The sequence below is a fragment of the Paramacrobiotus metropolitanus genome, unplaced genomic scaffold, assembly GCF_019649055.1.
Source record: "Paramacrobiotus metropolitanus isolate TYO unplaced genomic scaffold, Prichtersi_v1.0 Parri_scaffold0000014, whole genome shotgun sequence".
Taxonomy (NCBI): domain Eukaryota; kingdom Metazoa; phylum Tardigrada; class Eutardigrada; order Parachela; family Macrobiotidae; genus Paramacrobiotus; species Paramacrobiotus metropolitanus.
Genome location: NW_026570234.1, coordinates 1,752,130 through 1,779,497, shown reverse-complemented (window position 1 = coordinate 1,779,497; position 27,368 = coordinate 1,752,130). Strand labels below are relative to the sequence as shown.

Here is a 27,368-nt window from a genome sequence, read left to right as displayed (position 1 = left end):
ACTGAGGTCCTCTGTACCGGATATCGGCGCCAGTCCGTATGGTTGTGGTGATGAAGCGACACAAACTGGCGTCAGGGTGATCGGCTAGCAGTTTCTCAAACGCATCAGCACGCAGAGACGTCTGAGCGTTTGCAGGCACTGCTTTACTTTCAGCCAGACTCGAACTTGCATTGCGGTGCCCGATGGTCCTTGTCGCGGCACTTTCCGCAAGCGTGCAAGCGTCCTTGGCTGCATGGGTCGCTGCACCGGAACTGGTTCCAGTTGCGGCAGACTTCGCCTCCACTGCTGGAGCAGGTCGAAAGGGCTGATTGTATCCGGCCTGTCCTTTCCGGGGATGCGGGCAGTGTGCGATGAAATGCCCCATCTCCCCGCAGTTGGGACATTTGTCCGTCGGGGCGGCATTCTTCTTGGTCCGTTGATCGCCGCCGCCGTCGTTTGCGCCCTCCTCCGGGGCGGCGTTCTGGATGTAATCTGCGTACGTGTCGTCGTGCTGGCGGGCCCACATGTCATATTCGCGCGGATGGCTCGTCATTCGTCATGAGGGACCGAAACTGCCGGTCGTATTCGAGCCAGTGGGCGGTCCGAACCCCCCGTTCGACATACGCCGCAATCAGGTCCTGATACTTGGCCATGGCGGTTGCTGCTTCTGGAGCTACTAACGCGCTATGCATAGATTGCGCGTATTACGTACGTACGTGTTACGACGTACGTGTTGTCTGTTCCGTTTCGTACGATGTGCTGTTCTTATCTAACGCATTTGATCGCTAATTGCATCCACGATTCTGGTCGAACTGAGGAGTCTGAAGTTTCTAACTTCAACTAAATCTGTGAGCTCGTTTCTAGCTGAAAGGTCGTGTGACTCTAGGTTAGAAGGAAGTTCATATCTCGTTCTGTTCTGTTCTGTTTGTTCGTTCGTTCGGTTTGGTGATTAAACATTTGGGAAGTTCCTGAATGTTTTGGTTTCGGTAACTTTCGTTAGGCACAGCAATCCGCTCGTACCTAGCGGAAGTAGGCAGTAGTACCACTTACGGAGTCCAGAGCATATTCCCACTCTACCGATTGAGTAGGTTTGGTCATCTAGTGCGGTTGTCGCGGTGCGACTTCCGCATAGCATGTCATGGCGCCCAACGGATTTTAACAACCCCTGGGAATCTGGATCGTCTGGTAAGTGGTATTAGTTTTTGGCGTTTTGTGTGGTGCTGGTTGACCACGTGGATTCTCAGAGAATCCCGTGAGGCAAGGTTCCTAAGTGAGAACCAGGTGCTTGCCCGCAGTGTGTACCGCAGTGACCTTAGAGGGTTGCGCGAGGCACGGTTCCTAAGTGCGAGCCAGGTGCTGGACGGGAGTCCGTATACTGTACTCGTACTGGTAATTGGTACGGTGTGTACTGAGAAGTGGTGGCGAAAGCCCTGTTATTTGTGTAGCAGACTTACATCCGGGTTCGGTGACCTGGATTACTTGTCTGTTGTTTGTCAAGCAGGTGCAATGGATGGTACAGTGATTGAACCATCAGCATTAACCGCTGGACCGGAGGACGGTGTAGAAGAGCCGTCAACTGGCAAAAGTAAACCGTCCCGTCGAAAAGGGATGATAAATGTTGATGAGTTTGAAGCCATGCTGAAGAAGGCGGATTATTTATCCCCGCCTACAGTGCAGTGGTTTCTACCGGAAGACGAAAATGTTGGTGAATTTTGTAAGAAGTGGGAAATTGTTCTCCCACGTACTGGAGAATTAAGTCAAGAATGGGTTGAATATGATCTTAATGGTGGTAAAAAACCAGGAGGTTATGATCAGTGGATTCAGGCAGGAAGGAAGATTCCCGCCCGTCGAACGATCCATCTGACCTTGCATGATTATGATCAGCAGTATGGCACTGAACTGCATGGTAAATGGATGCAGTATCTTGCCAACAAAAAGCCTGATCAGTCTGCAGCAGGTAGCAGTAAAGCTCAGCCAGGGTCGGATATGCAGCAAAGCGGCGGTCTGCAAGCTGCAGTCAGTGAGGGCAATACACTGTCCGCCAGTGGCTCAGGTGGTACTGCGAAGAATACCGTGGTAACTCAGCACTTGGACCTGACAGAAATGAATAAGGTACTGGAGCAAATTAGTAATGCTCCAGATTATTCAGCTGTTGTTACTGAAGATCACGATGATAGTGATACGGAACTGGCTGCGGTAGATAAGCAGCGTATTGAAGACGCTGATGTTCACTACAGTCAGAAAGTTGGGAAAGAAAGCGATGAGTCATCAACCGCTGCTGTGGTTGAACAGTTACGTAAAGAACTGGACGCGGAAAAGTTGCGATATCATGCGCTGGTTTTGAAGCATGATGGTTTAGTTGATAAACATAATGATCTGGTCGATAAATATGACGGTTTGGTTGATCGTCATAATGAGTTGGCTGATCAGGTGAAGTTGCTTGGCATAATGCGTACTCGAGACGCAAAGCTAATGCAGGATGCGTTCGAGCATGTGAATAAAGAAAGTGAAAAGTTGCAACTGGAAAAGCAGAAGTTCCAGTTAGAGAAGGACAAGGCGCAGAAAAGTTTTCAACAAGGCACAGCTGCCTTGAATAAAAAGTATGCGAGTTTTTTGGCTGAACAAACAGCATTTAATGTTGCTGTTGATAAGTGGAAAGTTGATCAGAATAATGGACTTCATGCAGTGAAGGATGACGTTATCTTTGTTCCGCATGTTGGAGCAGGTCGACGCAGCGTAGTAGTACAGGATATGGCTGAACCTGTACGAAAGCTGTATAGCGCAGTTCAGAAGCCCGTCTTTGTGGCCAAAGATACCCAGAAGCTGGAAAATTTTCTGGATTTACGTGAGCGTGCGCATAATATGCAGGAATGTTTGGGTGAGTCGCGTAGTCCCTCACCAACGATTTCAGAAGTTAGCACAATTGCTTTGGCCAAGATGGAAGCCAAGGTTGCTGAACTTGATCGTCGTTTAAAGGAACAGGAAGCCAAGGGCGGTAGTACTGTTTCCGCTCCATTTGATATGGATAAGTTTACGAATGCTATGAAAGGTGCATTCAGGACGGATACAATGTATCCGGAGAAGTTTGATGGGAAAACGGATACAAATAAGGTGGAACAGTTTATCCAGAGTGTGGATAATTGCAAAAGCCACAACAGTTGGTCTGATGGTGACGTCATCAGTAAATGCCTGTCGCGCTGCCTTACTGGCACGGCACTTACCTGGTACTTGGATAAGTACGATTATAATAAAAAGTTAAAGTGGTCTGAATGGAAGAAGATGATCCGAGAACATTTCTCGGATGAGAAGGATTTGATGGCTGTTCGTGATAAAATTGCTGATCGTCATTTTGGTAGTGACGATACACCGAACTCGTATGTGGATTGGTTCACTACGTCGTTCAAAAAGTTAGATCTGAACGAATCGGAACGTGTGTATTATCTGAAGCAAGGATTAAAGAAGAACCGTTTCTTTTGGTTCAAATACATGGAAGAGAAAAGAGTGGCAGATGTTGAAGAATTTCTGTCAGAATTGAAACTGCAGTATAAGCTGCGTAACAGTAATCCCGGTTCTGGTTACTCTGAATCAAAACAGTTCAGTGGCAGGAAGCCAGTTGATGCAGATAGCAGCGCAGTTAAGGCTGCTAGTAATGAGGCGAAGAAGTCCGAAGGAAGTGCAGTTGATAATGGTAAACAGGTGACCATTAATTACGCGAAGTGGTATTTCCCAGACGGACAACCGATATGTTTTAAATGCCATGGTGCGCATGTGGGAAAAAAGTGCACCAGTTCGGAACCGCGTAAGCCGATTACAGCGGAACCGCCGGATCAGGTGATTAAGGCTTACATGTTGAAGAAGTCAATGGGAAAGAATCCCGAAAGTAATAGTTTGGGATCGTTCTTGATCCGTAGGCCGGAAGTAAATTCTTTCACTGTGCAAGTTGAATGTGCACAAGTTGCTGAAGGGGACGAAGCTCGCAGTGGGGGCGATGCCACCCAGGTTCAGTTCTGCTCGGTACGCCGTCCGACAGGGCACTCGCTTTGCAGTGGGGGTGCTCAGGCTCGTGTGGATTGGCGTCGGAAGCAAAGTGGTAGTGCTTATGTGAAGCGCTTGAAGTTTCTGATCAAGAATCCCGAGGCAGAGATGAGTCGGGATGAAAGAGAGATCGTGAAAGGATTTCATGTTTATCGTGGTATCGTGTACCGTAGCAAGGGCGGTAGGTACAGTAGACACCGCGTAGTCGTACCGGAAGTTAGCCGTCAGGACCTGTTACGAGACTGCCATAAGAGTTATCATGCTGGTAATTTGCAAGATTATTGGTCTGTCCGTAAGTATGTTTTGCGGAACTATTATTGGCCTGGGATGAATGCTGAATTGTGGAAAATCGAAGCAGAATGTGAGCAATGTAGTGCTCATGTTTAAGTTTTGGCTGCTACGTTATGAGTCCGCTGTTCCGTTGTCGGTGGTGTACTGACAGTGTAACTTGCTTTTGCTCATAACCGCAGGATTTATCAGCAAAAAAAGGATGCTGATTGCTGAAGTGTCAGAAAGTTATAAAAACTTGTTGACTGGCGAAAAGAAGTACTTAATAATCGAGTACTGTGTTATGTGCCGTAGCTACGTGCATGGAAACGCTGTGCTGCGGTGCAGTGTTTGATTTCTGCAAAAATGACTTTAAAATCATTTTAATTCTGCAGTTGTCAGCAGTTACTGTCTGCTTTGATTTTGATAACTGGATATTCCTAATCCTGTTGAAATTTGAATCGATCATCCGGAAATTATTCTTGGATGATACTGGTTACGTTTTGTTTGATCACTGCTAAGAACCATGCTATCATATTGGTTCTTGTGAACTGTTTATGATTGACTGTGTTTTATCGTTTGACTGCAAGTGCAAGCTTGCAGTGGGGGTAATTGCCAGTTATTAGTGGAAATTAAATATCCACTTTTTAGTGCACTGAAGATGCTGGTTAACGAACGGTATTCATCCGTTTTAATCTGTGTTGTTGGTTGATTGGCTGTGGCCAGTGTTATCAGAATGGTTGACATTTCTGGTGTGCTTGGCCTGTTCGATTCTGGATCCTGGAGCTCTTCGGAGGGAGAGGATAGATGAAAGTCTCACCTGGATACGAAAAGATTGGATGGTGACGATAACGGACGCGCTTGGAACCAGGAACCTCGGAGGACTTGGACGGAACACCAACTTCATCAACTTGGACCTCCATTCGAACCCCCGTCACACCCCGGATTCCACACGCGAATAATAAAATGGATCCCCCAGGATTACGGTACTTTCCTGGATTTTGAGTTTTCTTTGATTTTGGTGTTTGTTTGTTTGTTTGCTTTGATTAACGCGGACGTTAATTCTGTAGCAGTGGGGGTAACGCGCTATGCATAGATTGCGCGTATTACGTACGTACGTGTTACGACGTACGTGTTGTCTGTTCCGTTTCGTACGATGTGCTGTTCTTATCTAACGCATTTGATCGCTAATTGCATCCACGATTCTGGTCGAACTGAGGAGTCTGAAGTTTCTAACTTCAACTAAATCTGTGAGCTCGTTTCTAGCTGAAAGGTCGTGTGACTCTAGGTTAGAAGGAAGTTCATATCTCGTTCTGTTCTGTTCTGTTTGTTCGTTTGTTCGGTTTGGTGATTAAACATTTGGGAAGTTCCTGAATGTTTTGGTTTCGGTAACTTTCGTTAGGCACAGCAATCCGCTCGTACCTAGCGGAAGTAGGCAGTAGTACCACTTACGGAGTCCAGAGCATATTCCCACTCTACCGATTGAGTAGGTTTGGTCATCTAGTGCGGTTGTCGCGGTGCGACTTCCGCATAGCATGTCACTACCGTGACGCGGTAGGCCAGGAAGATGGATAATGCGCGAATCCAGGAAGGAAATGAATCAACAACTGATCTGGTCTCGTTGGGCTTTAGAAGTACATTGCCCTTTGAGTATACCAGTTTGGAACCGCCGTGCTTGGGCCTTTCCGCGGTTTTTTGGGGAGCAGCCGACGAAGTCAATGTAGCGCGACAGGTCGAGCAGCCGTCTGCGGACGCGGCTGGGAACGGCTGGCAGGTGCTTAGTTTGAGCGCTGGACGTTTTCCAGCTGACATCGACGCTGGCGTCTCCCAGTCGCCGCCGATGAGGATGCAGGCCTAGGCAGCTCGTGAACGGGGCGGCGGACCGGAGACCGACTGCGAAGACGATGAGCGGCTGCGGCTGCTGTGCTTACCTCTTCGGTGACGGCGTTCGCGAGATGAGCTGTCTTCCCGGTAACGAACATTTGGTTTTCCATCTGCCAGACATTCAATTTCCAGGCCAGTGTCTGCGGATGCGGGTAAAATCGATCGAGGTTCCCCAGGTTTCTTGGCTGCTATCGGCATCACGATGTCGATCAGCTGTTGTATCTGCTGGCTCTGGCGATCCACCAGCGTCTTCCAGTCGGGCTGTACTTGGTCCACGATGACCACTTCAGACCGGACGGAGGGAATGGGTGATTGTAATCGACGGTGTTTTCGACCGGGTCTCGTTTTTGGCTGCTCCACGGTACTGCTGCTGGCGATATCCCGGGCAGAACGTGTTCTCCGCGGGCTTGCAGCGCGGCTGCGTGGCGCGGTTTTCTTTTTCCCAGCCATAATTTTACCGGTGAGAGGATTTAAAAATCCCTTCAACTCACTTGACTTGAGAAAGGGGGAGAAAATTGCGGAGAACTCGAAATTAGCAAACAATTCTCGAGCTAGCAACAGGTAAAAGCCATTATGAGAAATGAACGGCAAGAAGCGTTGCGCGCAGGCAACTGCACACGGCGCGAAGTGGGTACCGGAAAGTACAGGGGTGAGAGTACAGGGAAACAAACAAATTCAGCGGTAATTTAACTACCGCTAATTCTTAACTGTTATTTTAATTACAATAGAATTTTTGAACCGTAGTCCGAATGGCGGATTTTCTCTGTTTTTCTTCCACACTGTAAATAAGCTTCAAGGTCGGTCTATCTATTATGGTGTAGTATGATTTGCTGCAGAGTACATTTTTCTACCCGCGACAGATAGTACTCAGTAGTCTTGTCTTTACTAACCGAAATCCTGTATCGATGGATCGAAGGCAGCCCATCTACTTCCGGTTTCTGCGTACATCAATACATTAACTATCGTGTTCTTTTTAGGGGCTAAAAATAACCGATCTCTGGAAAGAGCTGCAGAAAGATTTCTTTAACGTCCTCCATGCACCCACGATTAACGGCCACCCACGATTTTAAGAGTACGTGTTACGGTGCAGGAAGGCTGTTATGCGCTACTGAATATGATAACGACGGTATAAATCTATAGTTCTTGCTTTACAAAGGCAGATTACCAATGCTCGTAGATCCGACTGTCAACTGCAGCGTCAGCCATCATGGCCTTCAGCGCCACGCATCACGCTTCGCCACACGCTGCAGGGCACGCCGTACCTGCGCATTGGCCACGGCACCGCCGATCGCAACATGCAGTAACATATCTCGCTTTCGGCTGCTTAAATGCCACCCCCGTCGCCCAGACCGGCAGTGGTACAGTCCGCACATGTGCCGGCAACGTAAAGCTGCTTCGTAAGCCTGACTGGTAGTTGGATGATATAAGTCATAGGGCACGGCCGTGACAATTATTAATAATTTGGCGGTGACCTTTGCTTTATCCGCTCCTTATCCATTTTCGCTTCATTGTTTACGTTGCCATTTGTGGCGATAAGGATAATATTAATTTAAAAACGGATTGCATATAATATTTGTTCTCTCTTAGTCATTTCTGTTGTACTGTATCTAGCATCTGCAGTGTGCGTGTTACTGGTGTCTAACGAAGTGAGCTGACTTCGGTTTTCGTTGCAAGAAATAATCGCTATTCAGATATGCACCGCGACGACCAGCTGGGCAACGATAAGTGATGGTGGTCTATACGACATATGCCTAATTTAAACGGCCGGCTTCTGTAGTTTCCTATGAAGTACCGCCCGTTTAACAGTCCTTTTACAATCTCAAGATACAGTATAGTTTTTGCCTTCACGTTTTTCTATTTGCAGCAGCGCTGCTATAAGATAGTACGTAACTGTAATATTCGTTATAATAATTATCCTGACGCCTCGAAACATTCCAGTCAAGTAGCAGAAACGTGTGCACATCTTATTCGTCAACTACTAAGCAAGTGATTGTATTCATTAACACTATATGGTATTGCAACGGCAACTTCTAAGCTGCCACTAGTGGAGTGGGTTACACACCCGTACCACGATAAAACGAGGTTTGATGGTTCGTCGATGACCTTTCGTCAGTGATGTTACGAGTTAGCGAATTACCCAAAAATCAATTATGCAATTGCGAACATGTTAACCGATACCGGCGCGATTGTCAAAGTGCACAAAAATTTTTAATCAGCTGAAAAGTCATTGGGGAAGAGCAAGGGCAAGGGCAAGAGCAAGAATGATTTTAGAACATTCAGACAATCTCGGAAGTCTAGAAAATCCACGTTAGAACTGGTCATTTCGTACAAGTACACATTCAGATGTTTCCGGTTGAACTAGCACCAATGAGATGTACATCTTCACTACAGATCTCATTTGTACGGCTACAGTATCCATTGGATAAAAAATACTAGGAAAGTGCACTCGCTTTTTGCGGCACTGCATGACCGAAGCGTAGCGGGACAACATACAGTATTGAGATACAACGAGGAAGTGCAGTTTCTGTCCTCGGAACTTTTAACGACATGAGAGACAACGAAGATGTTTTTTTAGCATTTAGATTGGCTGGTCGGGAATAATTAGTGCCAGATGTTGTTTTTCTTGGCAGCTTTGCTGTGATTTCGTTAACAATGAATTAAAGTGATACATACAGTATGTATGTATAATTGTATAATCATTTTAAGAAAGGCTGTCTGGCACCCCTTTTCACTGTACATAATAATTTCATGTGTTTAATGTTAGCATTCCGGTTGGCGGAATTTCCAGTACAACGACAAGTGGAGCCTTGGCTTTTGGTTAGGTCAGAATGTACATAACTTAAGACCACAAATTACCGAATAAGTTCGCAACCGTTCGCAACCGCAGATCATCGCAACGCACAAGAGGCGCATTGTCAACAGTGGCCGGAAACCGTAGGAGCCACTGTTTAAACACAGAAAAGTGCATGTCGCATCTTGTTTCCGAGATCCCGTTCTCGAGAGCTTGGTTCGGTAACGGCAACGGACGTCGCTACAGCACATGACAGACCAAAACCAACACCGATTTTGATGAATTAACGTCTGCCACGTCCGTAAAACAGCGCGGTAGAGGAAACGGCGGAGAATATACCGGCAATAAATGTTTTACCAGCTTAAATAAACACCCCTCGACTGAGCTTCGAGCATTATTGAATAACGGGGACATAACACCGCTTTCACCAAACGCTATGATGTTCGCAATGCGTTGACTGTGGTCTGGTTACTGTTGTATGTTGGATGCGGAATCAAGGTCACTTTCAAGGTCGACTCCGTGCGTACCCATGCAAGGATCATGCGTGGCCTCGGGTGCACGGAAAACATGAATGTTCTCCTCAAACTCAAGGTTGCGCATGATCCAGAGTATTGACAGATTTGGGGGAGTGCGGAACTGAATCTTGTAACAACTGGTTAATTAACGCTAGGATAGCACAAACCGGTTTCGAGAGATTCACGGAGATACTTAGGAATTTTGCACGCTTTTGTAATGTATTCATTTCAGCACGCAAGAGGCTGAAATCGAATCTGCGCCGATATGCCCGACTCTTGTGTGCACAGCTAACCCTAGCCGGTTCTTAAAGGTCAGAGAAAAAGACATCGCACGATCTGCGGATTTGACATGATTGCTGACTACGGATCAAAATAATAACCACAAGCCCGTTTCGTCGTCATTTTCTCGCAGTTTACTGCGTACACAGCGCATAGAGGGCTCCATACACTGGTATACTGTTGTTTTACATCAGCAGTGTATGGAGCACTGTATACGCTGTGTAACAGTGTAAGGAACCTGGAAAATGGAGATGCGAAGTGCTATGGATACGCTGATGGAAATAATCCAAATAGTACCTTACCTAGGTATCCAAATAGTATCCAAATAGGCCTACTTACCTTTGCCGACCCTTTGCTTTTGCCTTTTCCTTTACTTTTTTCCAGTTTGCGACGTTATGGTGCTGTGGGTGTTGGGTGGCTTGTTAACTTTCATCAACTTTATTGGCGTGACCTCCGATGTCAACGGAGGTGAGGCAGTTGAGTCGTGACTCAACTGCGTGACCTCCGTCGACGTCGGAGCCAGCCTCCGGCACTGGCAGTCTATTTGGGGTTCGTGACTTCTCTGTTCTGCTTGTGCTGCTGCTACTAATGACGGCTTATAAAACGTCCGCTTCCCATTGGCTCGTTAACCAGTTGAGTACCCGTATCACTCGGAACTTTGTGGTGTGGAATGACAATGAGCAGTAAGCTAACAACTTATGGACTACCTTGTTCGGTCTCGTCAACCTCTTGTCGATATGTAGCGCGGGCTTTTTCACGGGAACCATCATTCTTTACCTATCATCGTCCGTCGCACGGTTGCTGCAAGATCGTCCACAACGGGGGTTACTGGATGGTCTGGGGACCGAGACACTGCACAAATTCGAATGGTGGAGGAGGGCACTTTTCCCCACTGCGAAGCATATTTTAAAGACCGCGTTTATCACGTTACCGCGAACTGAGCTCAACCTGCTCAGGAGAACGGAATCGCGCAAATGGGATGCAATATACACAGTGTTGTGTTGAATCAGCGGGTTCTACGGTTTCCCGAATGTTGTTGACAAATGCATCTCCTGTGTACTGCGATGGTATAGCAGTTACTGAAATGGATGCAGAATAAAATGATTGACAAACGAATTTCATTGTGTTACTTGGTTTGGCGTTTTTGAAAGTCGGGCTGTTAACATCGATTTAAATGAGACTGATAGGTGACAACCACATACCTCCGCAACAGTCAATTTGCGCACTCGTAGGGCGCGTAATGGCGTTCCACACTGAGCACCCATGCTGCCGGGCCATGCTGACTGTGTTGCAATATTTACAAGCGAAGTCCAATTTAACCAAAGCAAAATCACAGAAGACGTATCTTGGCTCTTGTTGCTTATCAATATCAGATGGCGCTGACTAGGCGCGCATCGACCATCGACGGCGGAACAAAAGCAAACCCGGATGAAGGCTTTAATGCCGAAATCTGACACACACCGCGCTTTGCGCGCGAGCCAAAAACCAACTGGTCTCTGTAGGCAGCGCAGCTGCCTTATAAAGCCATCAAAGCGCATGCAAATGCCCAGACAGGAAAAAACCCAAAACCAACTAATGAGAGAAGGGCTGAATCATAAGCCCGCCCTGACATCCCTGTACGGTCTAACACTGCGCTCCTGCGAAGTGCAGGTAAATGGCGTGATGCGCCGTAAAATAACAGTGGATACAGGGACCGGTACGGTCCCTGTACTATGTCTAATAGACTGTACTACCGGGTGGCTCGGTTCCAGTTCGGTCGGCTCACGTGGTCCGGTATGGGATCTGGTGCAGTCAGGTTTGGTCCGGCTCAGTCCCGGGTTGGGCGGCTCGGATCCGGTTCGGCTCAGGATTGTTTCTGGGCCGGTTTGGCTCGGGTTCGGTCGGTCTGGTCCTGGTTCGGCTTCATGCGGTCCAGTGCCTGGGTCAACGCACTGTCGCGCCAGAATCCAGGGTCGGATGCGGAAATCGGTAGATTCCGCATTTTATCCGTCTGGGGAAAGGTCATGGTCTGGGGAAAATCGGGCAGGGGTTTGGGGCACAGGTACGGCCATGACCCTGCAAACACATAAATACGCTGCTCCGTGTAGGGCAAATCAGCTGCTCCGCCGGGGGGAAGGTTGTTGTCCCAGGTAGGGCGGGCAGGGTTTTGGTGGGGTGAATTTCTCGGCGTGGTGATGGTGGTCGATCCGGCCGTGGGGATCGGGGTTGGCATGGCTGTTGGTGGTGGTGAAGGGTCCGCAGGTTTCCTGCTGGTCCGGGTTGCGTCCACCGTCGGCATCCGTCCTCGGTTCGGTGTGGCTGTGGGCTAGTCCGTCCATCGCTGCACTTCTGGCTTGGCGATATCTCCATCCCCTTCTGGGAGAGGCAGTTTCCTCCGCGTTCTGCGGGAGTGACGGCACAGCTCCGGCGACTGACGGGAAATCCGGAGGAGCGGGTGAGCTCCGTACCCGGGGTGGCACAGGACGCGATCACGCGATCTGGTCCACAACTCAGAGGTGGCCCGTGAGCGGGGCAAGCCCGCTGTGCAACACGTCTCCGTGAGCTGCTACCATATCAGATGGCGCTGACTAGGCGCGCATCGACCATCGACGGCGAAACAAAAGCAAACCCGGATGAAGGCTTTAATGCCGAAATCTGACACACCGCGCTTTGCGCGAGCCAAACCAACTGGTCTCTGTAGGCAGCGCAGCTGCCTTATAGAGCCATCAAAGCGCATGCAAATGCCCAGACAGGAAAAAACCCAAAACCAACTAATGAGAGAAGGGCTGAATCATAAGCCCGCCCTGACATCAACGACGACGACATTTGGGAAAGATACAACACAATTTGAACACATGCAGATTTCTTCCACGAGTTCACTGGAACAGGAACACCACCCAATCTACCGGAAGGTGCAGAAAAAAAAGTGGAATGGAATGGAAGTGGAATGCACCTGCGATCATTTAACACCCTTTTCACTGCTAATGTTGTGTGGCAGTTTATCGAGATCGTTTATTCCCAAAGATAAACCACTCACTTTTGGATTTGGCCGTTGTGACCACAGCTACGACCCTTGTGGCAACCTTCTGCTGCCTGCTGGCTCTGATTATAATTATGTAAGCGACATTATTTACTTCGTCTAATAATATTATGCAAAACTGGCTTCGGTTAGGGCTTCTTCATCTTCTCGCAGCTAATGGTCTACGCTCCCAAACTGTGCGGACAACAGTTCTGCTTCGCGAGCGGCATTTTGGTGCACTGGTTCACACTGATGAGCGTGGGCTGGCCACTGGTCGAAACAATCGACGTCATGCAGCTTATACTTGACCGGTTCAACACTGGAAAAAGAGACAAAGCAAAGCAAAAAGAACTTGGGCGGCCGCCACTTGTGAGTTATCGTTTCAGTGTATCATACTAATGTATTGTACTCGCCCCGTGTCATATAATTTTATATTCCGCTGGCTTAGAGATCTAAAATGCCTGCGTTTATTAAGACGTTTTATACGTCGTTTTGCAGTTCTTCCAGGCTTTTTTCCATTTCTGGCTTCTCTGCCATATTTCTTTAAAGATGAGACCATAATTAATTCTCTTGGTGGCTACGGTTACGGAGATCATGAAAAATGGTACTTTTAACATGAAAAATTAATCAGCTCAGAGAATTGCTTGCAATGCCTAATTATTGATATAGTAATTGTAGGTGCTGGTTGAACGGCGAACAAACCTGGATCCCTGGGGTGACCTTTGTTGTACCTCTTTCCGCTGCAGGCGTGCTTAATATAGCGCTGGTGATAGTATACATTCAAAGCGAGATAGGTGAGGAAACATTTCCAGCACTGCACAATAATGAGACAAGAAACACAAGATGTTAAATACGCATTTTGCTTGCCCGAATATTTTGAGATTTTAAGTTGTTATCATTTGTTAGCGAGGAAGAAAATGCGAAAGCGGCTATCTATTTCCGAGGAACGTAGCGGGGAGCTAGGCGATCTCGTAAAAGACCGAGTTCAGGGAGTCATCATCAACACCGGTTTGATGGGATTAATCTGGATGAGTGTGTGGCTGGCGCTCTTCTCCTGCTTTAGTGTGGAGCCGGCGCTGTAGTAGGTCTGCGTTATATTGCTGACTGTGGCCTGTGGATCACAAGCAGTCTATATTATTATCTTCCAAGGAATATTATCGGATAAGAGTTCAAAGAGCACTGAAAGCAAAGACGTATGAGATGAAGACGCTTGAGTTGAATTCTGGGCCGGATGTCCTAGACCGGAATCGGTCCTCTTCCGTTGCAGTTCATCGTACTGGCTGACATACCGTATCAATATTAGGACCAATAGACAGAGGCTGAACTCGTGTCTTTCGTTTCTTGAACTGTCTCTCGTTCGAATGAGCCGAATAATACCATTATGGAATAGCGCTGGTTATGGATCAAAGAGGTCACTTAATAATGTTACAAACGAAGACTAGCTATCATGTTTGTGATATCCTTGCAATACTAGCAATTTACAGATACGTACTCACACACTGGGATATATTGTATGTCTGGTCGGGTTACACTTATGAGGAGTGGCATTACGAGTGTAAGACTTTACACGTGGTGGATACTGTGTGTGATTGCTAACTGCACGATAACGTTTATCCGCGCAGGGAAATGGGAGAATAAAGATGGATCGATAATTACTCTGTGTAACTAGCCCATCTACAGTGTACCGTGTACACTAAGACAGCGCGGCGACAACGGTGTTTTTGTAGCTTTACTCACACAACAAATAACAAGAAAGGTTCGATTATGTTAAACTCACATCCAAAGCAAAACTTGAGAAAAACACTACTGACTTCACAACTGAGAAAAGCATTAGACTTATAAGAGAAAATCCACGATTCTACACACAGGATAAAATGGAAAGTCATAAAATGCCAACACTTGCACAAACACACCCAGTGTTACGTTATAAACTCCACTAGCGTTATGTGCTGCCCCTGGCACTGTACGTAGCTAAGTTTAACGCAGAAATCCCGACATGGATTTTGAGACTTTATTTACGAAACACAACTCAAATGACTGCTAGATGACTTCTAGTGGACTAAACCAGAGTGGACCATCTAGCATTGGCAAGCTTGGCGCTTATATAGCCACATTCGGATAAACATCCACATTAAGAAACTTCTGGAAACTTTCAAAGCCTTAGATTACTCAATAACAACATTTAATGTGACCAGCCACACAGCCCCATGTGAGCTATATTAAGATACAGCCTGGCGTAAACAAGATCATTAGCCACAAAGAGAACTGAGAGAATTTCATTTAGTTCTATATTTGGGCATAAGTTGATAAGGCCTGAATTGACAGATTTCCAGTCTTCTCTGTATCTCTTGTTATGTCGTTTTAATGTTGTTATTGAGTAATCTAAGGCTTTGAAAGTTTCCAGAAGTTTCTTAATGTGGATGTTTATCCGAATGTGGCTATATAAGCGCCAAGCTTGCCAATGCTAGATGGTCCACTCTGGTTTAGTCCACTAGAAGTCATCTAGCAGTCATTTGAGTTGTGTTTCGTAAATAAAGTCTCAAAATCCATGTCGGGATTTCTGCGTTAAACTTAGCTACGTACAGTGCCAGGGGCAGCACATAACGCTAGTGGAGTTTATAACGTAACACCAGTTTCCATTAAGACGGTAGTAACTCATGTACAGAGTACATATACAACATGCACACTAAGTGACGGTTAATGACACAGTTCTCACATCGGCACTTAGGCCCTAATTAGATAAGGGAATATGCATGCGGATATGCGGATATGTGGGATAGCGCCCTTGAAGACGTATTCGATGTGGTGCACATATGTAATCGGTATCGATCCACTTCCGGGTATTATGTGGACACATATGTACTGTATGTATACAAGTACACGTGCACAGAGAAGCGTGGCGTTACACGAGAAACTGACCGTGTCGAACTACAGACCCCATCAGGTTTATGCACCAGAAGATGTTTCTCTGTTTGTTAGTTTTGCTTTTTTTGCACACCACACCGGTAAATGCCAGCCGGACCAGCCCGGTGTCACAACTCTAGCGTTGGACGCCATCAAAATTTTGCAGGTGGGCAGGAGCTACATTTCTTAATGATGTGCTGCTGAATGTGGTGCTGTTGGATTGCTGTTTCTGACTCTATGCTTAATAGTTATTAAAAACTTCGATTTTAATTGGATTACTTTCTTTTACAGTAAATAACTGAACAAAGTCAACCACCACACGCACCAGCACAGCACTTTCGACGACCATCAGTCCGGTAAAGTCTACCGTGACTCAACCTACAACTTCCTTAAACAATGAAACCGCTGCACCAACTGAACCAATGTCAATAGGTACATGATCGACGGTTCCTTACTGCATACCTACATCAAACGAAACTCTGCGCAATATCTATCCAATATCGTGTGTCCCTAAAGAAGACCAGCCGTTTGTTATAATTACTGTATAGGTCTGCATTTTAAAAGATTGACTACTAAGCGTTGTCCAATCAAACAACTGGTTTAGTGATGTTACTGATGTACGATAATTTTTCATTTTACACAGCGTTTTCGACGTTTCAGAAGCTTCCACCACATTCGCTTCCGTCTCTGTGGAGCTGCAGAAAGTCACAAATAAGGACAGGTATCCGGACAACACCACCTACTACACGCAGTCGACACATAAAGTGCTCGCCGTCATTCAGAATGCAGTGAAACACTGCTCGCTCCAGCTGACTTTCAGTGACATTCTGACGATCGCCAACTTTTTCCAAGAGTTCAAAGGTGCAGAAACACCACCAGATCTACAAAACGGTGTACAAGGAGAAGCAGTCGACGCACTGCTGAAGATTATCGACCAAATCCTGATCGCGGAAGAGATTGGAAAACTGGAAGCACCGGCAGCCAGCAACGACGGGTACGATGCGGCAGCGACCATCTATCAAGTACTAGAAGATATATACAACAATTTGCCACCGAGCGACGAACCATACACGTTCAACAGCTCGCTTGCCGTGGCGCATGTCCATGCAGTGCTAATCAACGGTTCATCCCGGTTTGAAGATTTTAATTTCACGACAAAGATGGAAGTCAATGGGTGCAATCGAGAAACGGGAATCGCGGCTCTCGCGGATGGCAAGTCCGCATCCGTGGCCAGTATTGAGTTGAACTTCAAGCGCTGCAAGAAGCCTTTGAAGAACTTCGTAAGTTGTTGCAGTCTTCTTCGGGCGATTTTATGGTTACTCCACCATGTAGTTTGACGGGAGGCTCTGCAGCTTGTTCCTTTTCTAGCTAACCTTTTTATCGAACTAGTTTAATGCGCTCGATGATTATGTAAACAGTTCGAAACTTTTAACAGGACAAACAGCACACGCAGCACCAGTAAAATTTTCCTTTTCGCTGTCGGCGATGCAGGCATTCAAATTTGCCAAGTTTATTCCCACGAATGAACTACGCGAAAGGGCAAGTCCGATAGTTTTACTCGCATCATTGGGCTTCGGATTTAAGAGGAAGGATATAATCACCATCCGGCACAATGTGGACATTCTTTTTGAAGTAGGCAGTAAAGGCAATTACTATACATGTGCTAGTACACGGACTTTAAGATGTCCACTCTGCAACGCTTTCAGTATCCATCCGGAGCAAGGAGGCAGCACCAGTGTACCTTCCTGAACTATACATCGAAGCAGTGGGCTTCAGACGGTTGCCGAATGACTGCTAAACATGCCAAATGGGGCAGCACAATCGTGGAATGCACCTGCGACCATTAGCACCGTTTTCACTTCTGCTGACGTTGTGTGGCAGTTTATCGAGATCCTTCGTTCCCAAGGATAAACCGCTCATTTTGGATTTGACCGTTGTAACGGCAGCAACGACTATCGTGGCGGCAGCATGTTGCCTCTTTGCTGTGTTTATCATAGTGTGGGTAGCAATGCTTTCTTGTTCCTCTTATTACACATTTTCAGAGCACTTTTGGAAATGCTGTAAAAATTTTGTAGGGTCAGAATTTTGCGGCGTAGTGTTATTTGCGACGAGGTGGTATTTACTCGGATGGGTTTATGGATAGCTCTTCTAGGAATGTATGTCTTCACCCTTTTCTCACAGTTAATCGTCCACGCTCCTGATTTATGCGGACAAAACTTTTGCTTGGCAAGTGGCATTTTGGTGCACTGGTTTGTGCTGATGAGCGTGGGATGGACAGCGGTTCAAACAGTTCAACTTATTCAAGTCATATTGTTTCCTGAACAGTACGCAAGACGACAGCACCTCCCAGGAGATACGTACCACAGATTTAGAGTGAAGACGTGGTTAATCGCGACACGTAAGTGGTTTTACTTTGGTCTTCTATTAACCTATAAGGTTTGGCCGAAAAAAGCCCTTCGATAGAGCTCTTCTTTATTTTGCTATAGTTGTTCCCAGCGTGTTTCCGCTTCTTGCCTCCATGCCACATTTTTCTGAGACGTTAACTACATCGCTTGGTGGCTACGGTTATGCAGACCATGAGAGATGGTAATGAAATCCCTGACCGTATTTTGCATAGAAGTATTCAAAACACCACAATGATTTTACTACAAGTAGGTGTTGGCTGGACGGCGATCATCGGTGGTTTCCTTGGGTGACTTTCATTGTACCGCTCTCGGCGGCCGGCGTACTGAACACTGTTGCGGTATTAATGTACATTTACAGTAAGCCAAGCCAGATTATTATACTGGGGCCAATCACAGACTTTTTTAATATCTGAAGACCTTTTTCTATAAATTAAGATTTTGTTCGCCTCTACTGTTGTCTGTTATTAGCAATGAGGAAGCGTCGGAAAGGGCTTTCTGTCGGTGAGAGTGATAAAGGGAAAGATGCCAAGTCTGTCAAGCACAGGCTTTACGGTATGATTATTAATACCGGTTTGATGGGGTTGATCTGGTTGAGCGTGTGGCTGGCGCTCTTCTCGTGCTTCATTGACCCAACGTTGCAGTATGTCTTCGTTTTATTGCTGACTGTCGCGTGTGGATCGCAAGCGGTGTACATTATCGTCTTCCAAGGGATCATTTCGGGCCGGAGTTCCAAGGGCACCAGCAGCAAGAGAAACAACAGTCGGACGTATGCCACAGCGCGGATATAATTTCCGGCCACACAACAGAATTGCCACTTGCAGTTTGTCATAGCGAGCCAGTGAGCTTATGAGCTGACCCCTTATTTTCTACTATCGCTTTTTTTTGAGCACGTAACACTCCGCAAAAGTACCAATACGCCGCAAAACTCGTTTCTGCATTCCTCTGATCTTCAGAATCATAATTGTAGGCGTCCGCCCTAGTAAATGTAATTTTTTAGTAATCATTCGTTTGTTTCATGACCTTAAAACTCCAGATTTCACCGGAATCGAATTAAAAAAAGCGAAAAAAAGTAGCCGCAACAATTCGTTGTCCTGTTTATGTATTTGCTGTTCGCAACAATAAAGGGTACATCGGGTACTTTTTAAACTGAAGCTTTCATCATGCATACTCCGTGCAAACGTTTAGCACATAAAACAGGTATCAGATGTTAAGAAACCGTTTCCAGGAAACAAAGAAAAGAACTTCTGATACATAACTTGGAATAGCCGGACACAAAGCTACGTCGAACTATAAGTTTTTGCTGAGTGATGACAACTGCGTTAGGAACCCAGCGAAAATAATTCGGCATTTTAAATCTACCGATACCGCCCGGAATTGTAAGCTGGTGGACAGTGCAGTATCCGGGTCCGACGCCGAGAACTGCAGCGCTCCTCGTTGACAGCTGACGGTGGTGAACGAGTGCGGTGGTTGGTGAGGAACCGTCCTCGCAGCCTGTTCCAGTAGCCATGCATGCAAGTTGCGCAAATGTGTTCGGCACAGGTACGTGTTGTCACCATCAAACACGGCGTCGCTGGCCTCGCTCAAATCAGGTTGCACTGCGGGCATAGTAACCGTGCCGTTACTGCAACGCGCGATAACGGCGGGAGCGAATTCGCACTGCTCCGATCCGGGCGGGGCGTTGCTGGACTGCGGTGGAAATGACGTTGTGAACGGTTGACTGGGCGATGCTGTGGCTTCGTAAGATTGGGAAGTGCTTGCAGCTGTTGAAGTCGGAGTGGTCGGGAGGCAGAAAGCCGAGCCGTAAGGAACGCTTACCGCTCTAAGGAGATTTTGCTTCGATATGAAAACACTTAGCATGCTGTGAAACGATATGACTACCAATATATGACATTCATCACCATAATTTACCGTTCTCAATTTGAATGGTGTCCAGAGCAATGGTTTTTAGGCTCAGCTCACAGCCGTCATTGTGGTATGCTAGGAAGTTAACGGTGAATTGTTCGCCTCTGTCGCGGCCGAAAATCGCTTGGCCAAAGTGCCACTGATTAGGACTGACGCCGGTATAGTCATCTGCTTTGCCCCATATTTGATCATTAGGAAAGGCTTGTCCATTGTCTTCCACGAAAACCTTCAGGACGAATTCGTCCCGTAGATTAGCTGGATTAATTACGGGGTAATCGGAAAGTCGATACCAAAACTTGACACGGTAAACGATACAGGCGGTGGAGACGATGATTGGTCCACGCAGGACAGCCACGGCTTCATCTCGGTCGGGTGGTAACCCGGTCGACCTCCTGGTGCAACGTGACACGGCAATTATGTCCCCTAAAAATGGAACAACGAATTCTGTGTGGTGTACTTGTTTGTCGTTACCATAAAATTTCTCTTCTGAGACTTTTGTGTTCGTAATTTAGGATCTCTTACTCACCAGCACCGGTGTTGTTTTTGAGCAAATCAAACTGATATGGGAAGTATCTATAGCCGCGGTACCAAGTAATAGCTGGAGGAGCAGAGCACGCCAAAATACCGGTGACAGAGTTATCTGCTTGAGCTACCGTCCCCATGTCGCATGACCTTATGGTTATCCATCCATAGCACGGCCACGGAAGTGGACAATTGCTGATGGGTATCAGGTTGCTCGTGCTGTTGTCAAAAGTAATCGTTGCTTCGGTACTCGGAGTAGTATCTGGTAAGAAAACGGGAGTCTCGGTGGTTTCATTGGTTGGGAAAACCGTTGTAGTGGTACACTCGATCGGCACTGGAAAACAAAAATTTAAACCTTTCTAAGTTAGTCAAGTCGAAATCTCAAGCCTAAAAAATTTTACTCGCTATTCTCGTTTCTATGCCGTCCAAATCGATCCATGTCGTATTGCAAGTGTCACCGTGGTGCGCATAAAAGTTCAGAGTGAACTGGTCGTCTGTAGCGTATTCCGCTTGGACCCTTGTCCACACATTGTGACCAGGAAAGGCCGTGTAATCGCTGATGCTGCCCCAAATTTGCCAGTTCGGGATGAATCCAGGCGCATTGTCCGCAGAATGGTGCACTACCAACTCCAGAAAGTAATCCTTGTCGCGGGCACCCGTGAGTATCGGCGCAGATGACATCCGGTACCAGAACGTTGTCTGCAGTTTGATGCAGCCGTTCGGTCGAAATGCAGCCGATCTCATGGTGGCCGATTTTCTGTCTGGGTACGCGGAACTTGGGGCAGCTTTGACGTAGCATTTAGATTGTGCAAATTGGGCGTATATCTTTTCTCCCGAATCGAAACCCATTTCGTTTGGAAGGATCTCGAACCGGTACGGATACAGCGAAAACGCCCGGAGCCAGCCGCGACAAGGATCCAGCAGTGCGTTGGGACTGGTCTGTTGGACACTGTCAATGTCACAGCTTAATGTATCGCTACCGGGAGGCAGTGACGTCCACTGATAACACTGTTCCGGATAGTCACAGCTACTCCTGGTTTGTAATGGAGGTTCTTGTTGTGCAGGTGCTAAGTGGCCGCAGAGAACCTCTAAAATATTACAATAATACATAAGGGTATTTAAAGATTACCGTTGAGGATTAGTATATTTACTGGTAAAGCAGAATGAAGAGATAACAACTCTCCATAGAACCCTGTAGCGCTCCATCTGTTCACGAGAATGTTGAAAAATCTGTAACTGGGACTTCACTAAAGCCAATGTCATAACTTTAATATTATTCTATCATGTCGTCAACACGCGACGTTTCCTTTCGCCTCTTATCGCAACTGCAAGGTTTTTCGTCATAAGCCTTTAGAAACAAATGTCATAAAATCGGTCTCTCAACTAATGCGATAACAATTCGCATACCAGATAACAGGTGTGCTCATCATAAAATCAGCTCTGATTATCTTCCCGTTGTACACAGACTGTAACACAGTGGGACGGCAAATTGATATCGATAAGGATAAAACTAAGCCACACATCCGTGTCATACAATCATTATGACGTACAAGTTCTATGTTTAGAGGTGTACATAGGCAGTCTTTTTTGTGCCATTGAATAAGATTAACGCCGATATAGTCAATTGCGGTGCCCCAAATTTGAGCGTTAGGAAAGGCTTGTCTATATCTTCCAGGAAAACCTTGAGGACGAATTCGTCCCCTGGATTGACGGGATCGATTGCGGGATAATGGGAGAGAGGTGTTACCAAAACGTGACCCTGTAAACGGTACAGGTAGGGGCGATGAATAGAGGTCCACGAAGAATGGCCACGGCATCGTTTCTGTCCGCCGGTAGCCCAAAGGTCCTCTTTATGCAACGGGATACAGCGATTATACCCTCTGGAAACCGGAAGCGGAGGTTTTTTTATAGTATCGCTGTATCGACAATAACCTTTTCCCGGTTACAGGTGTTCAGCACAGTTATGAATTTATAACTAACGTTTATATTAAACACATACCACCTGCGGTATCGCCATCAACTAAATCGAACTGGAGCGGGAAGCATCTGTAACCGCGGTACCAAGTAATGGCTGGAGGAGATGAGCATGCCTAAATACCGGTAGGGTTACCGACCACCTGGGTTGTCGCTCCCATATCGCAGGAGCGTAGCGTTTTCTAGGAATAGCACGGTGACGGCAGCGGACATATGGTTTGTTGCGCTGGATCGGTTGTAATCGGGTCAATATGATCTGTGGATGCGGTGCTCGTGTCAGTCGGATGCGGTTCAAGGGTACTGGACGTCTCAAAAAGCGGCTCGACTGATGGACAGTTGGTCTGGTCGGTGGCCGATGGTGTAAACTGTAAAGGTACGGAAAGCAGTGGTGCAGGAGGGTGATGGAACTGCAAATCTCATTCTTAACTTTGTGACAGGCAACATTTTTACGTAAAAAGCCGACAACAAGTATGCAGGATTGCGTCGTTTACCTGCTATTTTGGTGTCGATGCTGTCTATATCGATGGATGTCGTGTTACAAGTGTCACCGTAATGCGCGTAGAAGTTGAGAGTAAACTGATCGTCCACTGCGTATTCGGTTTCGACCCTCGGCCACACGTTGGGACCAGGAAACGCTGCGTAATCGTCTGGACTGCCCCAGATCTGCCGGTTTGGGATGAAACCGGGTACCGCGGGATGATGCACTACCAACTCCAGAAAGTAGTCTTTACCGTGGTCACCCGTGAGGATTGGTGCAGTAGACATCTGGTATGATGCATCCATTCGGTCGAAATACAGCTGTTCTTATGGTGGCCGATTTCCTGTTCGGATAGACAGCTTTGACGTAGCATTTAGACTGTGAAAATTGGGCGTATATCTTTTCTCCCGAATCGGAGCCCATTTCGTTTGGAAGGATCTGGAACCGGTACGGATACAGCGAATGCGCCCGGTACCAACCCCGACAAGGGTCCAGAATTGCGTTGGGGCTCGTCTGCTGAACGCTGTTCAGATCGCAGCTCAACGGATTGTCGGAAGGCAAGTCCATGTATAAACAATGCTCCGGATATGGATAATCGCAGTTACTTCTTGCTTGAATAGCTTGCTCGGGTTGCGAAAAGGTCAAAGGACTGCAGTTTATTTCTACAAAATGACACTTCCGGTTGGAAATCCAATTCAAATTTGATTCTGTTGACGCTCCATAAACCACATAGCTATAGCTAGGGCGGAGCCGATGTACACTTCATAACATATATGCAAATTACGACTTAATGAAGGCTAAAATAGGGGCACTATTTTACAACATGCGACAAAACGGAAAACCCCAGAAATGGTTACGAATGCATCCGTGCATATTTCGCGTTCATGAAAAGATCAAAATTTAAAAATTAAACAATAACGCGGTATGGTTCTCGGCATGCTGAGGCGTAAGTCATGCTTGCCATAACGCTGGCATTTTCCTTATGGCATCTAGAAATTAATAGCGGAAACAATTACTGCGGCATATCAGTACGTATGATAAATTGCGGCAACAGTTTTTACGAGGGTCACTCAGAAAGTAATGATAATCGGTATCAGCAAATAATCATATAATTATGAACTAATTTTTTAAAAACTGTAGCATTCATAACTAGATCATAGGGCAATGGCCGTGGCCATACCGCCTACGGCTGGCGACTGGCATGCATCTATGCGCAGTCGAGTCGAGCTGTTCACTGCACTAGTCATTAAACATGGCTAATTTAACGAAGCGCGACTTTCGTGCTATCATCTTAGAAAAATTTTAGAAAAGAAAAGCGCGCGCAGTTGTCATGCTGAGTTGAAAAGTTTGCACCCTGATTCTTCTCCTTCTTATCCTACTGTTGCGCGTTGGTTCCAGCGATTTCGCACTGAGCATTTGACCTCGACGATGGTGCCAGAACTGGAAGACCTCCTACAGCGACCACGGCGAAGAACTCGGACGCAGTGAGAGCTGATCGAACACGATCCCATATTACCGTCAGACAGATAGCAGAAGAACTGCAGATATCGGAGGAACGGTTTGTGGGATAGTCCGCAGTGAGCTTGGTCTGCGCAAGGTTTGTCAGCGATGGGTCCCTCATTTATTAACTCCTGCCCAGATGGAAGTCCGCGTCGAATTGGCCCAGAACATCTTTGACGTTATTTCGACCGAACGCAAATATGACGTGTACAGAGGATGAATCCTGGTTTTCATACTATGATCCCCTAACGAAGCAGCAGAATCAAGTTTGGATCGGAAACGACGACCCCACTAGTGTCAAGCGTTCCAGGAGTACCCGTAAGCTGATGTACGCTTTATTTCCAGCAGGCGTGGCGTTTTTCTGAAATCGGCTCTACGGCGTGGCACAACATTGAATTCACAGTGGTACTGCGCAAATGTTCTTCAGCCTTTCTTTGATAAGTTCAGAAAAAGAGACCCCAAAGCCGCGTAAGGAAGATCATTTATCACCATGATAATGCACGTCCCCATACATCGAATGCCACAATGAATTTTATCTCGGCATCGCGAATGAAAATCCTCCCACATCCACCATACTCGCCTGACCTGGCACCTCACGACTTCAAGATTTTCCCAACGTTGAAGAAATTGTTACGTGGTAAAAAGTTTGAAAATGATGAAGAACTGGAAGAAAATATCAATACAGCGATCTCTAATTTACCACCTAATTTCTTTTCGAAAATGTTTGATGAGTGGCAGACTAGATGTTTGCGTTGCATAGAGATGAAGGGGCAGTATTTTGAGAAAATACGAGGAAAGCGCTGATGCAATAAAAAATCGTGCGATAGTTATCATTACTTTCTGAGTGACCCTCGTAATTATAGTAAGGAGAACTTACGGGTAGTACTGACGAGAAGCAAAGTCATTTGCCATAAAACCTTGTTGTGCGTCATTCTCTACAATGCGGAATAGCATCTCAGTTAACAGATACTTTGCCCCACACTCACCTTACTTCTGGATCATCAGAAATGCTTTCCTAACAACCGAACAGTCGGTAATGATTTCTCGCCGTTTTGATAAGGCGCTACCCTGTCATTCAACGTGTACGGAAGCAAAAGCCGTTAAAGTGAGAAACGCAAAACTGGCGCGTTGTACAGAATTATAAGCAGTCCACCCGTAGATAACACAACCGCACCGCCGCGGCTACCCTTTGTTAGAAAACGACTTGTTATCGTGAGACTAGAGGTTTGAAACCTAGCATTAATTCAAGGTAATACAAACCGGCTTCTCTGACACTGTTCTTGTCGATATCGATAAACACTTTGCGAGAAGCGTCATTGTAATCTTTTTCAGTGTAGGTTATGATAATGTAGGAGAGGGGTTTTGGGGCCGCTCGATGCTGAAATATATTGGCGTCGCACCGAAAAGTTCTGCATTCATTGCTGTACTATTTGTATCTACGCGTTATTGTAATCGTTCAAACACACAACCACATGTAAAAATTATAGTCATTGCGCATAGGCGCATCCGGGACTTACTTACAAATATTTCAGCGTGCATTTACATACAAAGTATGCAAAACCGCGCCCGTTTTCACGGCTTGCGTGTATGTATGTCCGTGTTAACGGGGACGGTGTGCGCAAAACAGACAGGACGCACATTCCTCAATAGGTGACGCTGACATGTTCGATTTATACGTGCTGCTTATTGCCGATATTTATTGAAATTACGGCTTTATTGAGAATTACTTTTTTCTGGCGTCAGAAATATAAAATAAATGCCCTGGCTCGCAACTTAAAAATTTCACCAAGCTGGCCTTATACACCGCACAACAGCAAAACGACAGTTATTTGTCAAATATCTTCCTCTGGGTAGCCAGATAAGCGGGAACCCGCAACCAGATGAAAAAGAATAATCACAAACATGCTCGCTTTCTTGCGTAATCTGAAAGTTTTGGTTGAAAGTATTTCACATACGTCGTAAAATATATAAAAGTTTTCATTTGATGGTCTTGCTTACCATGGATCAGGATGGCTATCCAGTAAATAAAGGCTGGCAAGAACCAAACACTCTGCCCAGTAGGTACTGCTGCATTAACAAGAGCCAGCTGGTTAGCCAGCACGCAGGGTTCCCCGCAAGATAATTGAAGAAACGTCAACAACATTGTTTTGCAGATTTTCCAAGAAAGCGGAAAAGATTTGAAAATTTTTCCAGCTACTTCTTAGCTTATCTGCATAACTTGCTAAAATACTTATCCACAAAATATCTGAGTGGGTAAAGGATAAACAACGTTTGCTCGTAGCACTGATAATAGCCCAGACGCAAACAACTGGGAACCCAGTGAGCAGGCTGCCCTGCATGATCTCCGTCAGGAAATTGTAAAATGAAAAAGCCTTTCATGTGAAAACTCCATTTATATGGACAAATATTTCAAAAAATAGAATAATTAAAAAGAAATACTCGTAATAAAATAAAGGACACAGCAAACAAGTTGTGATTTTTTCTTGATAGACCACTCAAAGTACTGAATTTGTACCACGTGGTTTCGAATTTTGCCATTGGCGGTGGGCAGCCTCGATCTAACTCAGAATGCTGACCCACCAATCAAAACCACAGAAAAGCAAAGGGCAATAGGGCGTCGCTTAGACCCGTTACAAGGTACGCCCATCTGTGTAACGGTTTTCGTCACCGCCCCGCGACAGACTTTGAGCAAAAATTGACTTACATCGAAGCCCAGCCAATCAGGCCGTTTTTTAGCTTCGATGTAGGTATGTAAAGGGTGAAATTCGATGTAAGTATGTCGCGATTCGTGTTGGCGCAATTGGTATATTATTACAAACAAAGATGCTGCTACTTGTCCCAGTTACATTACAACTTATACTGTACTGTTAAAAGTTTTTAACTTTTACAATTTACTGTTGATAATTTTCGGGCCATACAAACACATTTTGAAAAC

The 27,368-nt window shown here is 46.2% G+C and overlaps 1 protein-coding gene across 1 annotated transcript; it reads right to left on the bottom strand.

Annotated features, from left to right (window-relative positions):
• Positions 1 to 19,284: 19,284 nt before the first annotated feature.
• On the bottom strand, positions 19,285 to 21,752 carry LOC129584779 (uncharacterized). The gene is made up of 5 exons (XM_055477094.1): positions 21,633 to 21,752; positions 20,883 to 21,569; positions 20,486 to 20,815; positions 19,966 to 20,382; positions 19,285 to 19,876 (listed from the first exon to the last, which is right to left on the bottom strand). The coding sequence occupies exons 1-5, from the start codon at positions 21,742 to 21,744 to the stop codon at positions 19,869 to 19,871; spliced, it is 1,554 nt and encodes a 517-aa protein (XP_055333069.1). The 5' UTR covers positions 21,745 to 21,752; the 3' UTR covers positions 19,285 to 19,868.
• Between the last annotated feature and the right edge of the window lie 5,616 nt (positions 21,753 to 27,368).

Coding starts and splice junctions, on each gene's coding strand:
- LOC129584779 (XM_055477094.1), bottom strand. CDS start 21,744: ATGACATTGGCTTTAGTGAAGTCCCAGTTACAGATTTTTCAACATTCT. Junction 21,570..21,632: donor CTCTTCATTCTGCTTTACCA/GTAAATATACTA, acceptor GTAATATTTTAG/AGGTTCTCTGCGGCCACTTA. Junction 20,816..20,882: donor CATAGAAACGAGAATAGCGA/GTAAAATTTTTT, acceptor TTTGTTTTCCAG/TGCCGATCGAGTGTACCACT.